General features: G+C 45.2%; 1 protein-coding gene across 1 annotated transcript in view; it reads left to right on the forward strand.

The window, feature by feature from the left end:
* gk5 (glycerol kinase 5) overlaps window positions 1-24,070 on the forward strand; it is a 105,795-nt gene that overhangs the window by 37,950 nt on the left and 43,775 nt on the right. Inside the window, exons 3-6 of the mRNA XM_072473916.1 lie at window positions 3,326-3,401; window positions 6,406-6,499; window positions 8,826-8,957; window positions 18,187-18,262. Of these exons, the coding sequence (XP_072330017.1) occupies window positions 3,326-3,401; window positions 6,406-6,499; window positions 8,826-8,957; window positions 18,187-18,262 (378 nt within the window). The remainder of the gene's footprint in view (window positions 1-3,325; window positions 3,402-6,405; window positions 6,500-8,825; window positions 8,958-18,186; window positions 18,263-24,070) is intronic.

Here is a 24,070-nt window from a genome sequence, read left to right on the forward strand (position 1 = left end):
TTGGAGCAAGAATCCTGAGGACACCGACATCGAGTAGCCAGATAACAAATTTAAAACCCGCAGCAGTTTAAAGTGAACCAAGTGTGCTTTCCACTAATGGTGAAGATGCAGATAAGGTTCCACCCTCGATGGCTCGAGCCTCTCCACTGGTCGGTGCATTCCTGCATGTTCCGACTCCAGAAGTGCAGCTTCAGGGAATCTCGGCTGCCTCCAGTGAACCTGTTGGGACTCCGGACGGGGAGCATCGACGGAAGGCACACCGGACTCCAGATGGGGAGCAGCCAAGCGCCGACTCTGATTCGCGCACGCCAGACCTTGCTCCGGACGGGCGGTGTCGCGGCCTCGGTGATGGCACGCTCAGGGTGATGGCGGATGCCACGGCGACAGGGAATGGATCGCGTGGCAGTCCCACTGGGTCGGCAGTGGCGACCAGCACCGGCGGTCCAAGACGGACACACCAATTCGCGCCATCGCCAGACGTTGATGCGAGCAACAATTCTCTCTCCAAGGCGACATGCTTCGACGTTTCTCTGCGGAGTCGCCCTTCCGGCACAGCAGGTGGCCGGAACCAGCGTGCACGGTCTCGGCCAACTTCCACATCTGGCACAGTCATCACCTTGCATGATATTAGTGATGGTGCTTCTTCGATGGCAACGACCCATCGGCTACAAGATGCCGTCCACCACAAACATAAAAAGAAAAAAGACTCCACCTTGTTCCTGGCATGCAGGGCGGATGGATTGGTGCGTAGGCACAATCAGCGAGCTTTGCGCCGCCTTCCACGCTCGCAACTGAACCGTACGCACACGCCGGATCCTCCACTGGTTCCCAAGGATGACTTCGTGGAGATGCCACGGATCATGCCCCTTCCATCGCCACCAGAACCAAACCACAGCCAAGGCAACACTAACAAAGATGTTGAATGTTATATTTGCACGAATGAAAAACCAAGCACTGCACGAAGTACAACAAATGGAAAAGTAGAGACTTCGGCAACAGCATCACCTCCAACAGTCCAAGGTGAACCAGTGTGAACCCAAATCTCCACAGCTGAACCGGCTTGAGGACCAGCCTATTCTTGAGGCGGTCACCCATTAGACTGGACTTATAACGCTGTTCATACGTTCAAAAAGTCAAACACTTCTGTATTATAACCAATCACAGAAAGATATAAAAGCACAAACACGACACCTGGTGGTCAGTATTAGCTGGAGACGAGGACCAGGACAGACCTGCTACACGACACACTCAGGGAGACAGCACGTGCAGAGTATCCAGAACGAACTGTATATAAGAGTTAAAATAAAATAGAGTTGTACCACATACAACTGTGCTGGCTCATCTGTGCACCAGAGAACCCAACACCACATTGGTCATGCCCGGCACTGGAGGGGTTCTGGAGAGGAGTGGCGGGAGCAATATCTCAGGTGGTGAAAGTCCGGGTCAAGCCAAGCTGGGGGCTAGCAATATTCGGAGTAGTGGATGAGCTGGGAGTGCAGGAGGCGAAAGAGGCCGGAATTCTGGCCTTTGCGTCCCTAGTAGCCCGGCGAAGGATCTTGCTATTGTGGAAGGAGGCAAAGCCCCCTAGCCTGGAGGCCTGGATAAACGACATGGCTGGGGTCATAAAGCTGGAGAGGATTAAGTTTGTCTTGAGAGGGTCTGCGCAGGGGTTCTACAGGCGGTGGCAACCGTTCCTAGACTACCTTGCGGAGCGTTAGAGGAAGGTCGGTCAGCAGCAGCAGCAACCCTGGTGGGGGGGGGGGGGGGGAACGAGAGATTGTTTGAGGGGATGGATGAGCAGGAGATAACATGGAGGGTGGGGGAAACTGGCACGTGCGGGCGAGAGCCAGTGTATAAAGCTATGTAAATATACCATTTTGCCATGTATATATCTTGCTCAGTGCGATTTTGTGTTATTTTGTTACGGGGAGGGGGGGGTAATTGTTTGTAAGGGGAAAAAATAGTGTTGTTAAAAAACTTTAATAAATATTTTTTTTAAAAAAAATACATTTCCAAGATGTGGTTAAACAATAACCATTCAAATGCTGGGGTTATGCCAGCATTTATTGCCCATCCCTAGTTGCCCTTCAGAAGGTGGTGGTGAATTGCCGCCTTGAACTGCTGCAGTCCTTGAGGTGTAGGTACACCCACTGTGCTGTTAGGGAGGGAGTTTCAGGATGTTGTCCCAGTGACCGTGAAAGAACGCTGATATATTTCCAAGTCAGGGTGTTGAGTGACTTGGAGAGGAACCTCCAGCTATAATCTCAAAATGGCTTTGAATTAAAGTCATGACATTATATCATGCTCCATTTTAAAATGCAACTGGTAAAAATAATAATAATAATAATAATAATCGCTTATTGTCACAAGTAGGCTTCAATGAAGTTACTGTGAAAAGCCCCTGGTCGCCACATAGCGCCTGTTTGGGGAGGCCGGTACAGGAATTGAACCCGCGCTGCTGGCATTCTTCTGCATTACAAGCTGGCTGTTTCGCCCACTGTGCTAAACCAGCCCCTGGTTAACTGGTTTATATGAAGTTCTTTGTTCAGCTGTTTCGATAGATGTGTCTGTTCAAAAATAGTGGACAATGGAACTTAATACGAGTTCGGCTAATACCACACTGTAATTTCAAGGCTGCAATTGTTGCTGCACTGGTACGCAATGCGTATTTGGGGTGTTTCCCTTCTAACTGATGGACTATTCACATTGACAACTGAGTCTCAACCTCTTTGGTATTCTGGATTTTGTTAACTGCTTATGAAACCAATTCTTATTCAGGTTAAAGTCTTCAGAATTGTTACTTTCAAGGCTCTTTCCATATTGGTGTACTTTGACTTCACACAATTTTGTTTTTTCACTTTTCATTCTTTGGCCCAGAGATGTGATACTTTGTTCCCACCCACCCCTGTCTGCCGTAAAAAGTCTGAGGACTAAATTCCTGGATGGGGCTTTCAGTTGCTGATTTAATCCCATCCGGGACCCTGCCCAAAACCTGCGGCGGAAAGAGCAAATTAATTATTGCCATTTTCTCTTCCCCCGCAGCCAAAATTTCTTGTGATGGTTCAAAGGGATGAACATGAGCTGGAACTGTGGTCTTACCCGTGTTCGACAGTTACGAAGAAGAGTCGCACCGGACTCTACCTTGCTTTTCTCTCCACAGATGCTGCCAGCCGTGCTATGTTTTTCCAGCTTTTACTGTTCTCTGTTTGCAGATTTCCAGCATGCAAAGTATTTTGCTTTTGTTTTAAAGTTTTAACTTGCTCTGCTAACATGCTGGCATTGTTCATGCACTGGATGAAATAATCCTTGTGTTTTCTCCTCCTAGAGTCCGGGTTGCACATGAAGCAGATGGCTGCTCTTGGTATTTCAACGCAGAGAGCAACATTTGTCACTTGGGACAAGTAAGTATTTGAAGAGAATAACAGGCTTGCTGCCATAAGCTTAGAATACACGATGGACCCAGATTTAGGTCTGTAATTGCCATTGAATAAATTGTTTTTTTTTGTTGAGCCATTGCGGGAGTTATTCAATGGCGAGAAGGAAAAATATACAGTGAACACTCTCTTTTATTTTTCCTTAATTGCTGTGTCATATAATTGCTGGAGAAGTAAGGAGACTCTTTCCACCCAAAAGTATCTTGGAGCTTCCAGAAAATCGATCATCCATGTTCCATGTTTGTAAAATCTGGTATTGCTTATGTTTCATGCCAGAACTGCAATATTACCTTCAAATGTTCCCAGATAAGCTCGATGGGTCAGGAGAAACTAAAGATGCTGACATCTGGGAGATATTAGAAGTGAGATTTGTCAACAAAAAGTGATAGATTGCAAAGAAATTTAACCATGGTTACTTTTTTTTTCATTGAAAGAGAAATATCATAATAGGTTATTCTTATAAACCAATGTGAGTGAGATTTGACTGGGCTGGGTTAGGATGAGTCTGTGGTTTACGGTGATGCATAATAATAATAATCGCTTATTGTCACAAATAGGCTTCAATGAAGTTACTGTGAAAAGCCCCTAGTCGCCACATTCCGGCGCCTGTTCGGGGAGGCCAGTACGGGAATTGAACCTGCGCTGCTGGCATTGTTCTGCATTACAAGCCAGCTGTTTAGTCCACCAGCCCCTAAGGTGCCGCAGACAAGCCAGTTAAATACTTACTTTACCCAGTAACTTTATTTTACAATTAGCTTGTGGCCACCTGGGCTGGGTAGAAGAACAGTGGGTTGCAGGAGACTGGCTGGCTCGGTTCAGCGTCTGGTCAATGTTTGTAAAGGATACGGGCTACAATATGTGGAATAGATTCAATAAATTATTTTTAAAATTACATTTCAGTGAAACCTACAGCAAGCTGCACTTTCTAAGAGCAAAATTGACCAAGCATGAATCTTGTCAACGCCTTGCACATCAATGTGACATTGCTGAAAAAGATAAAACACATCTGGAAGCTACTATCCTAAGGGTCCTTAGAATGACGACTAGCGCTCGAGTACAATACTCGTTTAGATAAATAAAACCACAATCTGATAAAGGAACATTAGGCCCTAAGTCTGAACTTACTAGGTGCAATACGTTGATCAAGCAGCTTGACCAACAAGACCGTTACCCAACCCTAGTTTTTCAAGAATAAATTCAGAAACTTATTTCTTAGTAACTGAATTGACAACATAAGGGTCTTCTCTCCTAATATGGGCTAATAATTAGGGCTGGCCTGTTATTGAACAAATGATCGTCTTCCATGCCATCACCTGAGGAAGGAGCAGTGCTCCGAACGCTAGTGTTTGAAACAAACCTGTTGGACTTTAACCTGGTGTTGTAAGACTTACTGTGCTCACCCCAGTCCAACGCCCGCATCTCCACATCATGACCGTATTAATTGTACAACACCAAAAGAATTCTAAATATTTCCACATAATTTGACTCATCGGGACAGTGTGTTGGCAACGGTCACCTCCACATGTGATCTATCCTAAACCTAACTGGTCTCTTGCTCTCCTCTCGGGGATCAACTTTGATGTTTGATGGTTATCCTAGTTCTTTTTAAAGTCTTGTATTTGTTTTAAGTAAAAGTAGAATTTTGCATTCTCTTAAAGAAATAAGAATATCTTTTCTTTTTGGAATGTTTTGTAAGCGTAACGATTTTTACTCTTTGTATGACCCATTTTATTTTTCATGCTTTTTAAAAAATAAATTCATGTATTTACTAAACTTAAATTGTTTCATCTAACCTGCTAAATAGGTGTGTTAATTTGCAGACGTTCAGTAAAATGCGGTTGCTTTTCATAGTTTTTATAAGGAGTAACCTTCTAGGATTTAGTAAAGAAAAGTTAGTTCTAATGCTGTGGTGAAGTTCAGGAGGAAATCTTCCTCCAGAGAGACCTGGCATCACTATGGGGTTATTTGTTGTAAGGGACAGATTGGTCATGTTTAGACGGGGTTTCAATTTTTGACCTTTTGATTAGAAGTTGTTTCTCCTGTTCAACAATTCTTGCAGAATACTGTTACATTATGGAGGTTTAGCGAGGTGACTTGTTTGGAGGTACATGAGGAGCAACAGTTAGTTTATTTTGCCAACAACCTGATGAAACCCCCAAATTGCTAACGGCACTCCAGATAGCTGGGAATCTCAATGCATTTAATGGGAAAGGTATCATTAATAGTATTCAATATTAATTTCTCGTTGAGGGAAACGCAGCTGCTGCTATTTTTGTAAAAAGCCCCTCTTTCGGGCAGGCAGTATTCTGAAGCCCTTGTTAATAAATGTAATCTTATCATTGGAAAATGTAACTTAAGTTCCACATTGTTGTTTGAAGGGCAGATTATTGTAAAACCACAAGCTTCCTCTTGCACCATGTCCTTTCATTGAGCCTCTTGCCTTTACTCCCAGTAAGCTGCGGATATTTAATCAGTTCTGTGCATCTACATGGACCTAATGTTTGTCCCCATTTTGCTGATACGGCCAGGAGGGAATCCTAGCACCGTTTCCCTTCCACAGTTGCAGCACATTTCTGATGCGCTGTGCTCTTGTTGTCCCTAAGCAGTGTCCCCCCTTCTGCACGGTAAATTCTATGAGAAAGGTGACCTTGCGTTCTCTCATCAGTCCAGTATTGTCGTATTTCAATCATTCCACAAAGCCATCCTTGCAAGGAGTGTGGATCAGAGAATTGGGGTTATTCCATCTTGTGTGTCCTGCAATCTTTGACACGTTTCCCTCGTTTTTAATAGGATTCCACATAGAGGTGGTTGAATTCTCAATACATTTACCATTTGTCAAAAATGTTCTTAAATCGTATGTGGAAAATATGAGTTGTTTATACATTTGCAAGGAATTGTAGGAAAGCGATCTGTGATATTTCATCATGGGAATTGAAAATTTCAGTAGGATTGTTCTGTATTTGTCTTTCAGAAAAACAGGAAGACCCTTTCATAACTTTATCTGCTGGCAAGACCTTCGAGCAGTTGACCTTGTCAAATCATGGAACAAATCATTGTTACTTTGGGTAATGTCGACAGTTTTCAGTTTTGGGAGCTGCCAGATGAGTGCAATATTTCAAAGGTCATAATTAAGGTTGCAAAGACAAGGCTTGACAGATATGGAAACTCCTGTGATGGATACCATTTGTTATGTCAGTTTTGAGATGCATATAGCAAATTACATAATTCTGACACTCTGTTCTGCCTTTTAAATATAATCTTTATGTTCTGGCGCAACTTGCAAGATTGACTTGGGACATGGGTGTTCTGCAGAAACCACAGAAGGCTATTCCGGTCACATTTTCTTCGAGTTGCCTCTTCTGTTCCTTCTCCTGAGGGGAGTATCTCCTACTGCAGTACTCCACCGGCGAAGGTCATATGAGACAAACTGAGGCTGTATTATTGTGTGGAAGCGACACAAGCCGGCTTGCTCTGTCCTCATCCGATCTTCGCATGGTCGTTACCCACCAGCGAATCTTGAGGATTATTTTTTGTATTTGTTCCTTTTGCCGCACCCTAGCCCTGCAATATTGAAGCCAGCGGTAGTATTAGTAATTACTAAGCCGCAGCTGAGATTAACCCCATTAGTTTGAAGGGCGCGAGAGTAGTGTGGCACGCTGGTGTAATAATACATTGTGAATGATAGGAAATCATTCTAACAAAATTTGTCAACTGGACGCAGGGCCACTTCAATAGGCGAAGAAGGGAAATTGAAAAGGAGCTCCACTCTTGGTGTTTTCCTGTGCCCACCTTGCTGTTCAGTGCAAACTTGGGAAAAGTTCAAGAAATGAGGGGGGAAAACTAAAAGCGGAACAATTAACAATGTCCAAAATAGGAGAAATGGATGGACATTAAAATGTTTACAGTGAAGCTAAGAACAGATTGTGTTTTCTATGTTTAATTGTTTGCTTAAAAAGAGATATAAATAACAATGTCAAATCGGATTGGTAAAGCAGCCCCATGCTTTCACAAATTTTTTTTTTTAATTGTCCTTCCAATATCACTCTAGTCATTCTCCGAGTGCAATGGCCAAAGAGTGCCTTGACTGCATTCGTGGAGGTGAGGAGAAAGATTTGCCCTTGCAATGCCTTTGCCGTTTTGCTCTCCCATTTAAGTTTTGTATTAGAAGAAAGCTATTAAAAACAGCTTGGTAATTGAGTATATGTAACTAAATATATTCTGACACTGGCCATGCCAATTTAGCAATAGTAAACCCAGCTTTTTAATCAGTTGGCATTAATTTGCTAATATCACATGGTGAAGTTTACAAGCCCTTCTCTTGCTTCCCATTCACCAGTGGCATCAGAAAAACATAAGGCCTTTTGTGAGAGGCAAGTGCAAGTTTAAGTCATAAAAGGAAGGTAACCTTCCCTCATCCTTTCATACATCCTTTAACCTCACACCTGTTCTCATTCGAAATGTCCCTGTATCAGAAAATAGTACCTCAAAGGTGACTATTACCAAAGACTTTGGCTGGGATTCTCCGATCCAAGTTCGCCAGCGAGAACGGAGAGCTTGGCGCGCAACCAAAACTCCCTTCACCGCAGCGCGACGGGAGAATCCCGCCGGGCGTGAACGGCCTTTATCTGATCTGCGGATCTGTAATCCCTCTGATGAGGTGTGAACCTCTGCAGTAGGCTCAGTGGCACTTCCTGTTCTTTTCATCAGGGCTGTGCTGGGGGGGGGGGGGGGGGGGGGGGGGGGGGCAGTTCGTTGTTGGCACAGTGCAATTGCTGCAGGGGTCTAGTGCAAAAGTCGAGATGTGTTCAGTTAGAATTGCACTTCAATTGGGTTCGAAGTTTATGATCAACGACCCATGGTGTGTCTGGCGCATGAGGTAACGTGGTTTCGAAAGACTTTTCTTGCGCGGAGTTTGGTTTCCTTCTCGCCACCATGCTGTGTAGATATTCTTCCAGGACATCTCGCTGCAGAGCCTCCAGCCGTGCTCAATTTCTTCCTGGTTTCCAATAAAATTGTTTGCTTCAGAAGGACAGGCAGCAACTTCGCTTCATGTTCGTGCACTGTTGGAATATTTTGTCGAAACTGTTGGAATATTTTGTCAAAACTGCCAAATGGGATGGGGTGGGGGTGTTGGGGTTGTGCCAATTTCTGTCACATTTACTGACTGGGAATGGGAGTAAGAAAATCAGCGAGCCCAACTCCAGAAAACTCCATTTTGACAATTCTTCAGCAAAGTCTTTTGATCCGACCCAAAGACTTAATTGCAGCTCTGTGATCAGAATTGCTTAAAGTTCACCCAGATGTCTGACCGTGGGTCTATGAAACGCGCGCATTAAAAATTGTTTATATTGCAGAATAACTGAGCGTTGTTCTTCCTGGTTTTGAATGTAGGTGGTTCAGAAATCCAGTAAGATCCTCCATTTTCTGACCAGGAGGAAGCGCTTCTTAGCTGCAAGTGTCATCCATTTCACCACGCAGCATATATCCATGCGTTTAGCCTGGGTTTTCCAAAATATAAAACAGGTAAGAGAATGTACAGTTTGGATGTTGATGAGTGTTGTGACCATAATGGAGGGAGTTTAAAAAAAACAAAAACATTTTTTAAAAATTGAGAACCAAAGCCCGTCGGGGACAGCCAAATCACCATGATTCGGGATTAGGAGAATTGGGCTTTCATCCAAAAAAATCATTATGGGGATGTGGGCGTCACTTGTTAGGCCAGCATTTACTGCCCATCCTTAGTTGCCCTTCAGAAGGTGATGGCGAGTTGCCTTCTTAAACCGCTGCAGTCCTTGAGGGGTAGGTACACCCACTGTGCTATTAGGGGGTGGGGAGTTCCAGGATGTTGCCCCAGTGACAGCGAAGGAGCGGCGATATATTTCCAAGTCGGTGTGATGGGGTTCCCAGGTATCTGCTGCTCTTGTCCTTCTAGATGGTAGTAGCCATGGGTTTGGAAGGTGCTGTCTGAGGAACTTTGGGGGGTTACTGCAGTGCAGTGAATGTTTGTGGAAGGAGGAGCAATCAAGCAGGCTGCTTTGTCCTGGATGGTGTTGAGCTTCCCGAGTGTTGTTGGAGTTCACTCATCCAGGCAAGTGGAGAATATTTCACGACACCCTGACAAGTGCCTTGTAGATGGTGGACCGGATTTGAGAGTGGGGGGGCATTAGTGTCCAAAAGGTTAGGTGGGGTTACTGGATTACGGGGAGAGGGTAGAGGTGTGGGTTTGAGTAGGGCGCTCTTTCCAAGGGCTGGTGCAGACTCGAAAGGCTGAATGGCCTACTGCACTGTAGATTCTATGATTCTATAATTTTACACATCTGTGTTTTTAAAACCCGCCTCTTTTGGCGGAGGTCTGTGTATGTGGTCCTCCTCCCAAAACCTGAAGCTTTGACGCATGCACACAGACACACACCCTCTAGCAATATTTATAGATGAAGCTAGTATGTCCTGCATTGAGGAATGCAGCTCTCTGGTGGCAGAAATAGGTACTGCGCCTTATCAGTCTGTGCCTGTGTCCTGCAAATTGTGCCCAGCCGCAGAAAAGCTTGTCAGAATGGGACAAAAAATTCAGCTGATCAGATTGTTCCTGTCATTGATGACCTGCGGGTTTCTGTGAGCAATTTATCGATGGTACAACCAATCAACAGCAAAGCCCCGAATTGGCCGGGGGGGGGGAATCACATTTCAGAACCTCTCAACTTATCAATTAGGTGCATAAGCCCTCTAGTTAATTGCAGATTTAAATAAATTTAGCATTCTAGACTCTGGAACTCTTGAGCTGGGGAGGTGGGCGGGAGGAACAAATTGTTCCAATGTTGTGGTTCCTTTCCCGCAGTCCCAAGTTTGCCCGTCGCTGTTCCACGGCCACGATGGCTCTTTATCGAGCACAGGCATTGTAATCCTTGCTTGTATTTGAAGAGCTTTGTTTACATTTTTTATAAATTTGGATTGTTTGTTTAGCTGCAGCTTCTGATTGATTCTTTCAGTCTTTTTAGAGCAGCCTTTGAGTCGCTTCAAGCCTCTGCATCATGTATAATTATGGTAACTGAGTATTTTGTGTGGAGCTGCCCTCTGTTTGAATCGAAGGTCATAGAATTTACAGTGCAGAAAGAGGCCATTCGGACCATTGAATCTGCACTGGCTCCTGGAAAGAGCCCCCTACTTAGGTCCATACCTCCACCCTATCCCCGTAACCCAGTAGCCCCTCCTAATCTTTTTGGACACCAATGCAACTTATCATGGCCAACCCATCTAACCTGCACATCTTTGGACTGTGGGAGGAAACTGGAGCACCCGGAGGAAACGCACGCAGACTCCGCACAGACAGTGACCCAAGCCGGGAATTGAACCTGGGACCCTGGAGCTGTGAAGCAACGTGCTAACGACTGTGCTACCGTGCTGCCCTTATCTTTGGTCAGTGCTGGCCTGAGTTCAACTCCTCGAAGATATCCCCAACATGTTAATTTTATTTTAAATCGTTATAACGGCAAGATTTTCTTTCTTTTACGGCACCATTCATGGCTTCAAGATCTCCCACATAGTTCTATAGCCAGTCAAATACTTTTGAAGGGCAGTCATTGTTTTAATGCAGGAAAAATGACAACCAACATATACTCTGCAAGCTTCCAGAAACACTAATCTGATGATGAACAGAGATTCTTTTTAAAACAAATTTAGAGTACCCGATACTTTGTGTCTAATTAAGGGGCAACTTAGCGTGGCCAATTCACCTACCCTGCACATCTTTGGGTTGTGGGGTTGAGACCCTCATAGACATGGGGAGAATGTGCAAACTCCAAATGGACAGTGATCCGGGGACGGGATCGAACCCGGGTCCTCAGAGCTGTAGGCAGCGGCGCTGGCCGCTGTGCCCAGAGCTTTGTTTTTAAATCTATATTGATTGAAGAATAAATATTGGCCAGAACACGGGTTAACTCCCCTGGCCGCCTTTGAAATGGTGCCATTGAGGTTTCGCAGCCACCTGAGCAAGCAGGTGTCCCAGGTCAACATCTCATTCTAAAGACGACATTGCAACATTCGAGCGCTCAGCACTATGCTGGAGTGTTAGCTGGAAGTTTTGTGCTCAAAACTGTGGGGTGGGATTTGAACCACACCCTCTGTTTCCCAGGGGCTAAGCTACAGTTGACACTAAACTGGCTCTGTTGTGGCTACAGTAGCAGAAGGAAAGAAGTGTAATTGTTCTCTCTCTGGCCAGAATTTCATACTCTCGTGCTGGTCTTTTTTGGCAGGGGGAATGTGAAATTGAAAGAACGGGATTCCTTCTGGGTTCCAATCGGCCTGTCCTTGCCCCATTTGAGGCCCTTCAGCACCGTATTCCGCCCAACCTCACCGTTAGGTGGGCAGGAGGATATACCTGGAGTCGGAGAGGCCCAAAAATGAACGGGCTTGGATCTCTGGCTTGTCTCCTGGTCCCGGGATTTAGAATCTGGCATATTGGGAAAAACCTTCTTCTGCCCACTGCAGCTTCTGTTGTTGCAGAGCGGACGACCAATCAGATTGGCAGCTCTCTAAGGCGGCAATTCCACCAGAGTTGGGGGTGGAAGTCCCATCAGCAGACAATTAACTCTCATTTCGAGCATAAAATGGCTGTGGGGAAGTCCGAGTCAGCAGACATATATTCCCCACCAATTCTTCGAATGGCGGAAAGGGCAATCCCACCATCTGAAATATGCACAGGCCTGCATATAGTGTCCCACATAGTATTCCAGGCCCAGCAATCATAAGCTGTTTCATCAATTACCTTTCTTCCATCATGAGGTCGGAAGTGGGGATGACTGACTGCACGATGTTCAGCACCATTACGCGGTTCCTCAGATGTTGAAGCAGTCCATGGCCAAATGCAGCAGGACCTGGACAATATCCAGGCTTGGGTGGACAGTTGACCAGTAACAGACGTGCCGCACAAGTGCCAGGCAATGACCATTTCCAACAAAAGAGAATCTAACTATTGATCCTTGAAATCCCCCACTATCAAACATCCTGGGGGTTGTAATTGAACTGGATGAGCCATATAAATATTGTGGCTACCAGGGCAGTTCAGAGGCTAGGAATCCAATCACAAGTAGTTCCCTCCTGACTCTCAAAGCCTGCCCACAATTTATAGATCTGGAGTGATGGAATACGCTCCACTTGCAGTTCCAACAACTACTCTCGAAGCTCAACACCATCCAGGACAAAGCATCCCACTTGATTGGCATCCCTTCCACAAACATTAACTCCCTCCGCCAATGACGCACTATTATGTACCATCCACAAGATGTGCTGCAGGAGCTCACAAGGTTCCTTGGGCAGCACCTTCCAAACCCATGACCGCAACCATCTAGAACAAGCCATCTAGAAGTGAACATCGCCACCTGGAGGTTCCCCTCCAAATCACTCACCATCCTGACTTGGAAATATAGCATTTGTCCTTCACTGCTTTTGGGTCAAGATCCCTCCCTAACAGCACTGTGGATGACCATCAACACTGTGGAACTTCATTGTTCAAAGTGCGGTAATGTGAAAATCATTACTACATGGAGTAGTTGAAGTGAGCACTATAGATGCATTGTAGCATACAAGGGAGAAGAGAATAGATGGATACAACGGTAGATTTGGATAAGGGAAGATGGGGATAAGGGAATCTCGGGATTACTCCCTGTGCCACGTGCCAGTGAGGCTAGAAATAGGAAGATAGAGCAGACAAACACGTGGCTAAACAGCTGGTGTAGGAGGGAGGGTTTCGGTTATCTGGACCACTGGGAGCTCTTCCGGGGCAGGTGTGACCTGTATAAGATGGACGGGTTGCATCTAAACCGGAGAGGCATAAATATCCTGGCCGCGAGATTTGCTAGTGTCACACGGGAGGGTTTAAACTAGTATGGCAGGGGGGTGGGCACGGGAGCAATAGGTCAGAAGGTGAGAGCGTTGAGGGAGAACTAGGGAATATGGACAGTGTGGCTCTGAGGCAGAGCAGACGGGGAGAAGTTGCTGAACACAGCGGGTCTGGTGGCCTGAAGTGCATATGTTTTAATGCAAGGAGCATTACGGGTAAGGCAGATGAACTTAGAGCTTGGATTAGTACTTGGAACTATGATGTTGTTGCCATTACAGAGACCTGGTTGAGGGAAGGGCAGGATTGGCAGCTAAACGTTCCAGGATTTAGATGTTTCAGGCGGGATAGAGGGGGATGTAAAAGGGGAGGCGGAGTTGCGCTACTTGTTCAGGAGAGTATCACAGCTATACAGCGAGAGGACACCTCAGAGGGCAGTGAGGCTATATGGGTAGAGATCAGGAATAAGAAGGGTGCAGTCACAATGTTGGGGGTATACTACAGGCCTCCCAACAGCCAGCGGGAGATAGAGGAGCAGATAGGTAGACAGATTTTGGAAAAGAGTAAAAACAACAGGGTTGTGGTGATGGGAGACTTCAACTTCCCCAATATTGACTGGGACTCACTTAGTGCCAGGGGCTTAGACGGGGCAGAGTTTGTAAGGAGCATCCAGGAGGGCTTCTTAAAACAATATGTAAACAGTCCAACTAGGGAAGAGGCGGTACTGGACCTGGTATTGGGGAATGAGCCCGGCCAGGTGGTAGATGTTTCAGTAGGGGAGCATTTCGGTAACAGTGACCACAATTCAGTAAGTTTTAAAGTACTGGTGGACAAGGATAAGAGTGGTCCGAGGATGAATGTGCTAAATTGGGGGAAGGCTAATTATAACAATATTAGGCGGGAACTGAAGAGCATAGATTGGGGGCGGATGTTTGAGGGCAAATCAACATCTGACATGTGGGAGGCTTTCAAGTGTCAGTTGATAGGAATACAGGACAGGCATGTTCCTGTGAGGAAGAAAGACAAATACGGCAATTTTCGGGAACCTTGGATGACGAATGATATTGTAGGCCTCGTCAAAAAGAAAAAGGAGGCATTTGTCAGGGCTAAAAGGCTGGGAACAGACGAAGCCTGTGTGGCATATAAGGAAAGTAGGAAGGAACTTAAGCAGGGAGTCAGGAGGGCTAGAAGGGGTCATGAAAAGTCATTGGCAAATAGGGTTAAGGAAAATCCCAAGGCTTTTTACACTTACATAAAAAGCAAGAGGGTAGCCAGGGAAAGGGTTGGCCCACTGAAGGATAGGCAAGGGAATCTATGTGTGGAGCCAGAGGAAATGGGCGAGGTACTAAATGAATACTTTGCATCAGTATTCACCAAAGAGAAGGAATTGGTAGATGTTGAGTCTGGAGAAGGGGGTGTAGATAGCCTGGGTCACATTGTGATCCAAAAAGACGAGGTGTTGGGTGTCTTAAAAAATATTAAGGTAGATAAGTCCCCAGGGCCGGATGGGATCTACCCCAGAATACTGAAGGAGGCTGGAGAGGAAATTGCTGAGGCCTTGACAGAAATCTTTGGATCCTCGCTGTCTTCAGGGGATGTCCCGGAGGACTGGAGAATAGCCAATGTTGTTCCTCTGTTTAAGAAGGGTGGCAGGGATAATCCCGGGAACTACAGGCCGGTGAGCCTTACTTCAGTGGTAGGGAAATTACTGGAGAGAATTCTTCGAGACAGGATCTACTCCCATTTGGAAGCAAATGGACGTATTAGTGAGAGGCAGCACGGTTTTGTGAAGGGGAGGTCGTGTCTCACTAACTTGATCGAGTTTTTCGAGGAGGTCACTAAGATGATTGATGCAGGTAGGGCAGTAGATGTTGTCTATATGGACTTCAGTAAGGCCTTTGACAAGGTCCCTCATGGTAGACTAGTACAAAAGGTGAAGTCACACGGGATCAGGGGTGAACTGGCAAGGTGGATACAGAACTGGCTAGGCCATAGAAGGCAGAGGGTAGCAATGGAGGGATGCTTTTCTAATTGGAGGGCTGTGACCAGTGGTGTTCCACAGGGATCAGTGCTGGGACCTTTGCTCTTTGTAGTATATATAAATGATTTGGAGGAAAATGTAACTGGTCTGATTAGTAAGTTTGCAGACGACACAAAGGTTGGTGGAATTGCGGATAGCGATGAGGACTGTCTGAGGATACAGCAGGATTTAGATTGTCTGGAGACTTGGGCGGAGAGATGGCAGATGGAGTTTAACCTGGACAAATGTGAGGTAATGCATTTTGGAAGGGCTAATGCAGGTAGGGAATATACAGTGAATGGTAGAACCCTCAAGAGTATTGAAAGTCAAAGAGATCTAGGAGTACAGGTCCACAGATCACTGAAAGGGGCTACACAGGTGGAGAAGGTAGTCAAGAAGGCATACGGCATGCTTGCCTTCATTGGCCGGGGCATTGAGTATAAGAATTGGCAAGTCATGTTACAGCTGTATAGAACCTTAGTTAGGCCACACTTGGAGTATAGTGTTCAATTCTGGTCGCCACACTACCAGAAGGATGTGGAGGCTTTAGAGAGGGTGCAGAAGAGATTTACCAGAATGTTGCCTGGTATGGAGGGCATAAGCTATGAGGAGCGATTGAATAAACTCGGTTTGTTCTCACTGGAACGAAGGAGGTTGAGGGGCGACCTGATAGAGGTATACAAAATTATGAGGGGCATAGACAGAGTGGATAGTCAGAGGCTTTTCCCCAGGGTAGAGGGGTCAATTACTAGGGGGCATAGGTTTAAGGTGAGAGGGGCAAAGTTTAGAGTAGATGTACGAGGCAAGTTTTTTACGCAGAGGGTAGTGGGTGCCTGGAACTCACTACCGGAGGAGGTAGTGGAGGCAGGGACGATAGGGACATTTAAGGGGCATCTTGACAAATATATGAATAGGATGGGAATAGAAGGATACGGACCCAGGAAGTGTAGAAGATTGTAGTTTAGTCGGGCAGTATGGTCGGCACGGGCTTGGAGGGCCGAAGGGCCTGTTCCTGTGCTGTACATTTCTTTGTTCTTTGTTCTTTGTTGAGATGACGTGAGTGGAGCATAAACACCTGCGTGGATAGGTTGGGAAAAATGGCCTAATTCTCTGCCGCATATCCAATGTAAACTTATTGATCGTCCTATTCAAATTCTACCTAAACTTCAATCCCTAATTCCGATTTCAAACCAGTTTTTGTTTTTGTGTGAAATTGCATCACTTGCCTTGCTCAATGCCTGGCTTCAGTACCATTGTGAAACAAAGGGAAGGGTGTGTCTGTTTCCCATGACTCTTGAGTTGATGAACTGTGTTGTCTGTGAACCGGTTATTCTAATAATTCTTCAGTGTGCTGTGGGGGAGGAGGACTTCCTCCAAAAGGGGAGGGCAGATAGCTACACAGGGAGGAGCTATAGATTCCCCACTCAACCCTGAACATTCAGACATCCTTCTAGCAGTGACATTGGCTCCTTACATCGTGCACTTTTTAAGCACCTAAATGTAGGGCAGCACGGTGGCACAGTGGTTAGCACTGTTTCATCATAGTGCCAGGGTTCCTGGTTCAATTCCCGCTTGGGTCACTGTCTGTGCGGAGTCTGCACGTTCTCCCCGTGTCTGCGTGGGTTTCCTCCAGGTGCTCCGGTTTCCTCCCACAAGTCCCTAAAGACGTGCCTGTTAGGTAATTTGGGCATTCTGAATTCTCCCTCTGTGTATCCGAACAGGCGCCGGACTGTGGCGACCAGGGGATTTTCACAGTTACTTCATTGCAGTGTTAATGTAAGCCTACTTGTGACAATAATAAAGATTGATTGTTGTAAAATCTGTAATCCAAGTTTTAAAGAAAAATAAGGATTGAGGAAGAACCTCTTACTCCTATATTCCAATAACTATCTTGAATTGATTCTCCCATTATCCACACTTGTGGTGTAGTGGAATTGTCACCGGACCAGTAACCTAGAAACTCCGGGTAATGCTCTGTGGACCGGGGTTCAATTCCTACCATGGCAGATATCAAAATTAGAATTGCAATTGGGGAGAAAATCGAGCATTTATGAAACTCCAGTCGAATACCTTCCATTGCTGGTACCTTCTCTTTTGGAGACCAGGAGGCTGCAACATATGTGAATATCTGAATTTTAACAAGAAAACACTTGAGGTGTCTGTTAACCTCACCACAGCAGTATTGCTTGCATTGCTTCAATTATGAGCTGTAAAAAGATCCTCTTGTTTTTGAGAGGCAGTATATTTCATGCTGGCCGGTCCCACAAGCAGGACCTTTCAGACCCACCAATAGCGGGAACCCCCCCGACCCACCAATAGCGGGAACCCCCCCACCTTGTGGCGCCTTCCCCAGTGGTGGAGGCTGCGGTACATGAAAAGCCTCAAAGACATCAGCAGAACAGGAAAATCCCGCCGAACAGGCGCCGGAATGTGGAAACTAGGGGCTTTTCACAGTAACTTCATTGAAGTCTACTTGTGACAATAAGCGATTATTATTATTAGTTATTATTAATTGCGGCTGGAAAATATGCCTTATGAGCGGGGGGGGGGCAGCAGAAAATCCCACCCGCTATTGTTTAAAACAAAAATAAAAGCATAGACCTCCTTACTGAAAGTATTCTTGGTTCAACTTTCTGGGAGGAGTGAGGGGATATCTGGACACCATGGTTTCCCACCAGCTTTATCTATGAATTATTTGGTGAGGTACATTCTATGATCAGGTTGGTCCTTCTGAAGACAGGAACTACATAACTTAATGTCATGAAAGTCCGCTTGTTCTTACCCAGCCCAGGAAAGAAAGTCATGGGGACCAATGTTGCAGGCGGATTTTATATTTTTTAATTTTATGTTTTATATGTAGCGGTATTGCTACATATTCAACTGTAACCATCTCCTTACAGGTTCAAGACGCTGTTGCTGAAGAAAACTGCTGCTTTGGTACTATTGATACATGGCTGTTATACAAACTGACAAACGGTAAGTTTGGCCCTTGAAAGCAAAATGTTAGATAATTTGATCTAAAGGGCAGTGAAGCAGCAAATTCAATACTATGATCTGATTAAAACTATTGAGAGGCCAAAATTGTGAAATGGGCAATATTTGGTTGTTTTGGGCTCAACCCACATGGTAGTACAGTGGTTAGCACTGTTGCTTCACAGCGCCAGGGCCCCAGGTTCGATTCCCGCTTGGGTCACTGTATGGAGTCTGCACTTTCTCCCCGTGTCTGTGTGGGTTTCCTCCCACAAGTCCCGAAAGACGTGATGTTAGGCCATTTGGACATTATGAATTCTCCCTCTGTGTATCCGAACAGGCGCTGGAATGTGGCGACTGGGGGCTTTTCACAGTAACTTCATTGCAGTGTCAATGTAAGCCTACTTGTGACACTAAAGATTATTATTATTGTCCACCCTATGTTGTATCTATATAGGCTGTGGGAAAGTGCCGACACTGATGTGTGAACATCATGATTGACGAAATTTCTCACAATTTTATCATGCGACCAATAAACAATGCTGAGAAACAGTTGCCACACAAAGGGACGTCATTATCTCTCAAAATGTCCCACTCATCCTGAACATTCCAGAACTTCTTTGGGCAGCTACATTGGCTTCTTACATCGTCCACTTCCTAAGCATCTAAAAATAAAATATATCATCACGTATTAAACAGAAAAAAATTGATGCGAAACATCTTACTCATTCTATCTTCCAATGACTTCAACTTGCACAAATTCTACCCTTTTCCATACTTGTTGCCTCTTTGGCATGTCTCTATTTCCCCAGTTCAATCCTTGAATTCTTTTGGACCATATTGCTTTCCATGCTAATGACCACCTCTGCTTCCCAGCTCCTATCATGGGTTACTCATAGCAACACTATTAATGTTATTGATGAGATATTTGATAGAAAAATAAGTGTTCTTTGAAGTATATGGTTCATTGCTTTAAAGGACTAGGTCATTTAAAAAAAAAAAAAAAAAATAATCCCATAAGAATATTAGGAACCGAAGTAAACCATTCGGCCCCTCAAACCTGATACATCATTCAACTAGATGACAGCAGATCGACGAGCCCCTCAACTCCACTTACCCGTCTTTGCTTCAAGAACCCTCAATACTCTTGTGCAACAAATATATATCTCAGACTGGAATGCTCCAATTATCCTCGCATCAACAGACTTTTTTGGGAGAGAGTTTCCAATTTTACTACAGGTTGTGTGGAAAAAGTGCTTCTGATTTTGCTCCTGAATGGACCGGCTCTAATTTTCATGTCCTAACTTTGTTTTTGATACCCATTCAAAAGGAAATAGGTTTCCCATACCTGTCCTGCCAAATGCTTTTTAACAACTTCTCAATCTGATCACCCTTCAAATCTTCTATATTCAAGGGAATACAAGCTAAGTTTACACAGTCACCCGGGTAACATTCTGGTGAATCTGCACTGCAGCCCCTCCAGGGATCGTATATCTTTCCTGAAGCCAGGAGCCCAAAACTGGTGCATTAGTCCAAATGGGGTTTGCCCAAGACTGTTAAACTAACGCATAACTTCCTCCACTTTCCATTCTAACTACCTTGAGATAAGGATGAACATTTCCTTGTTGATTGCTTTTTCCAAAATTGTCTATTAACTTTTATGATTTGTGACTCCTAAATCTCTTCCCCTTCAGTTACTAGCTTCCTACTCTGATTTATCATTCTTGTGCCAGATGTGGATGACCTTGTATTTGTCCACAATGAATTCCACTTGCAATAATCTTTTGGACTCTTTTTACTTTTTTTCAGAAAATATTCTTATTCTCCTTTTTCACATTTTCTCCCAAACTTACACCCAGCAATAAGCAGTAACGAATATAATGTCAATCCGCATGTCAATAACAACGACCCCATCCTCCCACCAAACCCCAGACATTAGCCCGCATGTTAACATAAATAAATGCCGTTTTTTCATTTTATCAAAATTGTTAATAAAGATAATGAAAAGTTGAAGCCTCGGACTAGATTACTCAGGAACACCACATGTCATATCCCACTAATTATAGGATGTAACCTTCATCCCACTCTTCTGCCTTCTAGAGTCCATGTCAAAAACATCGATAGATACATCAATGTCTATCTAATTAGTGACTTCCTCAAAAACAAATCTACATTAGTCAGCACGACCAACCTTAAAAAGACATGTTAGCTTTCTCTGATTCATCTCATTTGTTTAAATGCGGAGTCATACTATCTCCAGTATTAGATTCTAGTCTCTTCTCCACAACTAACTGGCTGTAGCTACTTGATCTATCTCTCCTACCCTCCTTATAATGGAGTGGCATTAACATATTTCCAGTCCAATGTTCAATTCCCAAATCAGGACAGCTTTGCAAGATTATGGTCAAGGCCTCCCCAATTTTTTCAACTGCTTTTTTGATTGAATGACTGCAACAGTGCAACCTTTGCTCTTTAGCAATATATAAAATGGTCTTGCACTCCATAATTACTTGAAAACCTTCCACTGCAGGTTTACCTGCTAATAGCTTAGCTCAGTTTAGTATGTTTAGCTTATATTTCTTTTCTTCAAAGTCAGCTATCTGATCTTTCTCCTTCTTGAACTTAAATGACAAACTTTCATCAATGTTATGGTCACTATTTGCAAGATATTGCTGTGTCAGACTATTCATCAATTTGAATGTTTTATACATTGCTAAACTTAGTCTGGCCTAGGGGCGTCGTGGTGGCACAGTGGTTAGCACTGTCACCTTACTGCGCTGAGGACCCAGGTTCGATCCTGGCCCCGGAGTTTGCACATTCTCCCCATGTCTGCGTGGGTCTTACCCCCACAACCCAAAGATGTGCATGGTAGGTGGATTGGCCACGCTAAATTGCGCCTTAATTGGGGGAAAAAGGAATTGGGTACTCTAAATTTATAGAAAAGTAGTATGGCCTATTTCCTTGTCTGTTTAGCTGAGTTGGCTGGACAGCTGGTTTGTGATGCAGAGTGGCCAACAATGACATGCCGGGTGAGGTTATTCATGAAGGCCCCACCTTCTCAACCTTGCCCCTCACCTGAAGTGCACTGATCCTCGGGTTAAATCACCACCAGTCAGCTCTCCCCCTCAAAGGGAAAAGCAGCCATGGTCATCTGGGACTATGGAGACTTTACTCTAAGGTATCATTTCAGAAAGCTGAAACTCTAGAAATGCATTGCCTTAATGACTTGAGGTATTCTGCAAATCTCACTTGATCTGAAAATAATAATCTTCCATCACAATTGCTTTGCCTTTGTTTCATATGAACGTAGGAATTGGGAGGAGCAGTAAATGACTCGGCCCCGTGCCGCCATGCAGTAAGGTGGTGGCTGATTTCATTGTAACCTCAGCCCCACATTCATGCCTATTACTGATAACCTTTCACCTCCTTGTTAATGAAGAATCTAAATCCCCCTCCCCGCTCACACACACCCTTATTCGAAACCATCACAGATGCGGAGATAAGCCCTCAAATCCACAAAGGGGCTGAAAGTACAATAAGGTCATTAAGAACCAGGAGAGAAAGTTGGAGGTGTCGGACATACGGAGTGAGGCGGAACAGGACACGGCAGAGCGAGCCAGATTGTTGATACTCAAGCTGGCCATTTCCGGACACAGGAGCTCCTTCAACATAGAGATGCTATAAAGGAGGAGGTTATGGCGACAGTGAAGTTGGCGGTCACAGATGCCTTGACCCCTACAAGGAGGCGATGGAAAGGACGGAGCGATGACAGGAGGCGAACCGGTCACATCACTGGAAGCATGGGTGGCAAGGTTGGTGGTGGCCCAGGGAACACTCGAGGGGAAGGTGGAGGACCAAGAGAACAGGTCGCTCCGTCGGAACCTCAGAATTGTGGGTCTACCGGAGGACACCGAGGGCTGAAACCCCACAAAATAAATGGTGCAAATGCTGGGTAAGCTGGTCGGGGGTGAGCACCCCAAAGCCCCAAGATGTAGATGGGGCACATAGGTCACTCTGGTGGGGGCCAAGATCAGGAGAACCATCACAGGTCATCATCGCCAAACTCCACCTGTTCCAGAACAAATGGGAAGGGCACACGATCTGTGTGTACCAAGACATTTGGGCCGACCTAGCCACGCCTTGGGCTGAATTCAATGGAGCCAAAGCAGCCTTATTTAAAAGCAAGTGTGCGGTTCAGACGTACCCGACCAAACTGTGGGTGACCCATCAAAATACGAAACACACCACACCCGGTTAAGTGGAGAGGTTTGTCTGCAAGAACGGGCTGGAAAAGCAACAACAATAATGGACACAAGAATAATTGCACGGGATGAAGTTGCCTTGCTATCTCAAATACAAGCCCCAGGAAAGCGGGTAGGGGGTGTAGAACGCCGGTTGCAACAGGTCACACGTGCCGACGACACAAACAAAAGCACTGCAGACAGCTGCCTTAGATGGCCCCCAAACAAAGGGAAACCCCGGAGTGCAGGGGCGCATCCACATGGTGAATATGGCGACGAAGGCCATCTTGGACAGCCCCAGAGACTCATGATCCTCTGAGAGAAAAACATTTCTCCTCTCGGTCAGAAATTACCCCTAAATAGACCCCTAGTTCTAGATTCCCTTGACAGGACGAAACATCTTCTCCACATCCACCCTGTCAATACTCCTCAGGATCTTGAAGGTTTTGAGTAAGTACACAATACCCCAGATGTGATGTCACCAATGTCTTGTGCACGATTCTGCGTTGTCGTGCGTCCGGAAGAGGCTGCGACAACAGATGAACGGTCATCGCATGACAATCACCATGCAGGAATGTTCCCTTCCAGTCAGGGACTACTCCAGCATTCAAGGGATTCAGCCTCTGAACTTTGGGTCAGCGTTCTCCAAGGCCGCCTTCAGGATGCGCAACAACACAGAATCGCCGAGCAGAAACTGATAGCCAGGTTCTGCACGCATGAGTATGGCCTCAACCGGGACCTGGGATTCGTGTCTCACTAGATTAACCCCCCACCATCTGGTCTGAGCTTGCAAAATCCTATCAGCTGTCCTGGTTTGAGACAATTCACACCTCTTTAATCTGATTATCCCTCTCTCCAGTCGCACCGTCTGGGCCTGTAAAGACTTAAATGCCTGCAAAGATTTGCAATCAAAGTATCATCTTGCATCATTGGCTTTGCCTATATATGTGTTTGCGTAACTTACCTCTTCACTCACCTGATGAAGGAGCCGCACTCCGAAAGCTAGTGATTCCAAATAAACCTGTTGGACTTTAACCTGGTGTCGTAAGACTTCTTACTGTGCCCACCCCAGTCCAACACCGGCATCTCCACATCTTGTGCAACTAAAGCATAACCTCACTACTTTTGCAATGAATTCCCGTCATAATAAATTATAGCATTCTGTCCGTTTTCCTAATTAGTTGCGTTGTTTATTTACGCATCCTGTTACTGCATCATTGTTCTGGGAGGAACATCAGAGTCTTGCACCCATTGCTGTTTCTTGATTTAACCCCGAGTATTTCCATACATGCTCACCCTTGTTAATGTACTTTCTTTCCAATGCTGTAATATTGTTTTCTGGCATTGTGGTTAATCGTCCTCCTTTCCCTATTTCCCAGCTCTTTCTGAAGATCTTGTAACCCATAATATGCAGCTCTCATTAATACCCAGCTTGCAGCCAGATCACTCTACTGGTTGCCGTGACAAACCCTTTGAACTGGATTTGTGCTTCATGTGCCCCCAATAATTCATCTGAAGCACTATGAAAAATACCTTAATTGATCCAGAAGGATGAAGCCGATAACTATATTTT

This window comes from Scyliorhinus torazame, chromosome 14 (assembly GCF_047496885.1).
Source record: "Scyliorhinus torazame isolate Kashiwa2021f chromosome 14, sScyTor2.1, whole genome shotgun sequence".
Classification (NCBI taxonomy): Eukaryota; Metazoa; Chordata; class Chondrichthyes; order Carcharhiniformes; family Scyliorhinidae; genus Scyliorhinus; species Scyliorhinus torazame.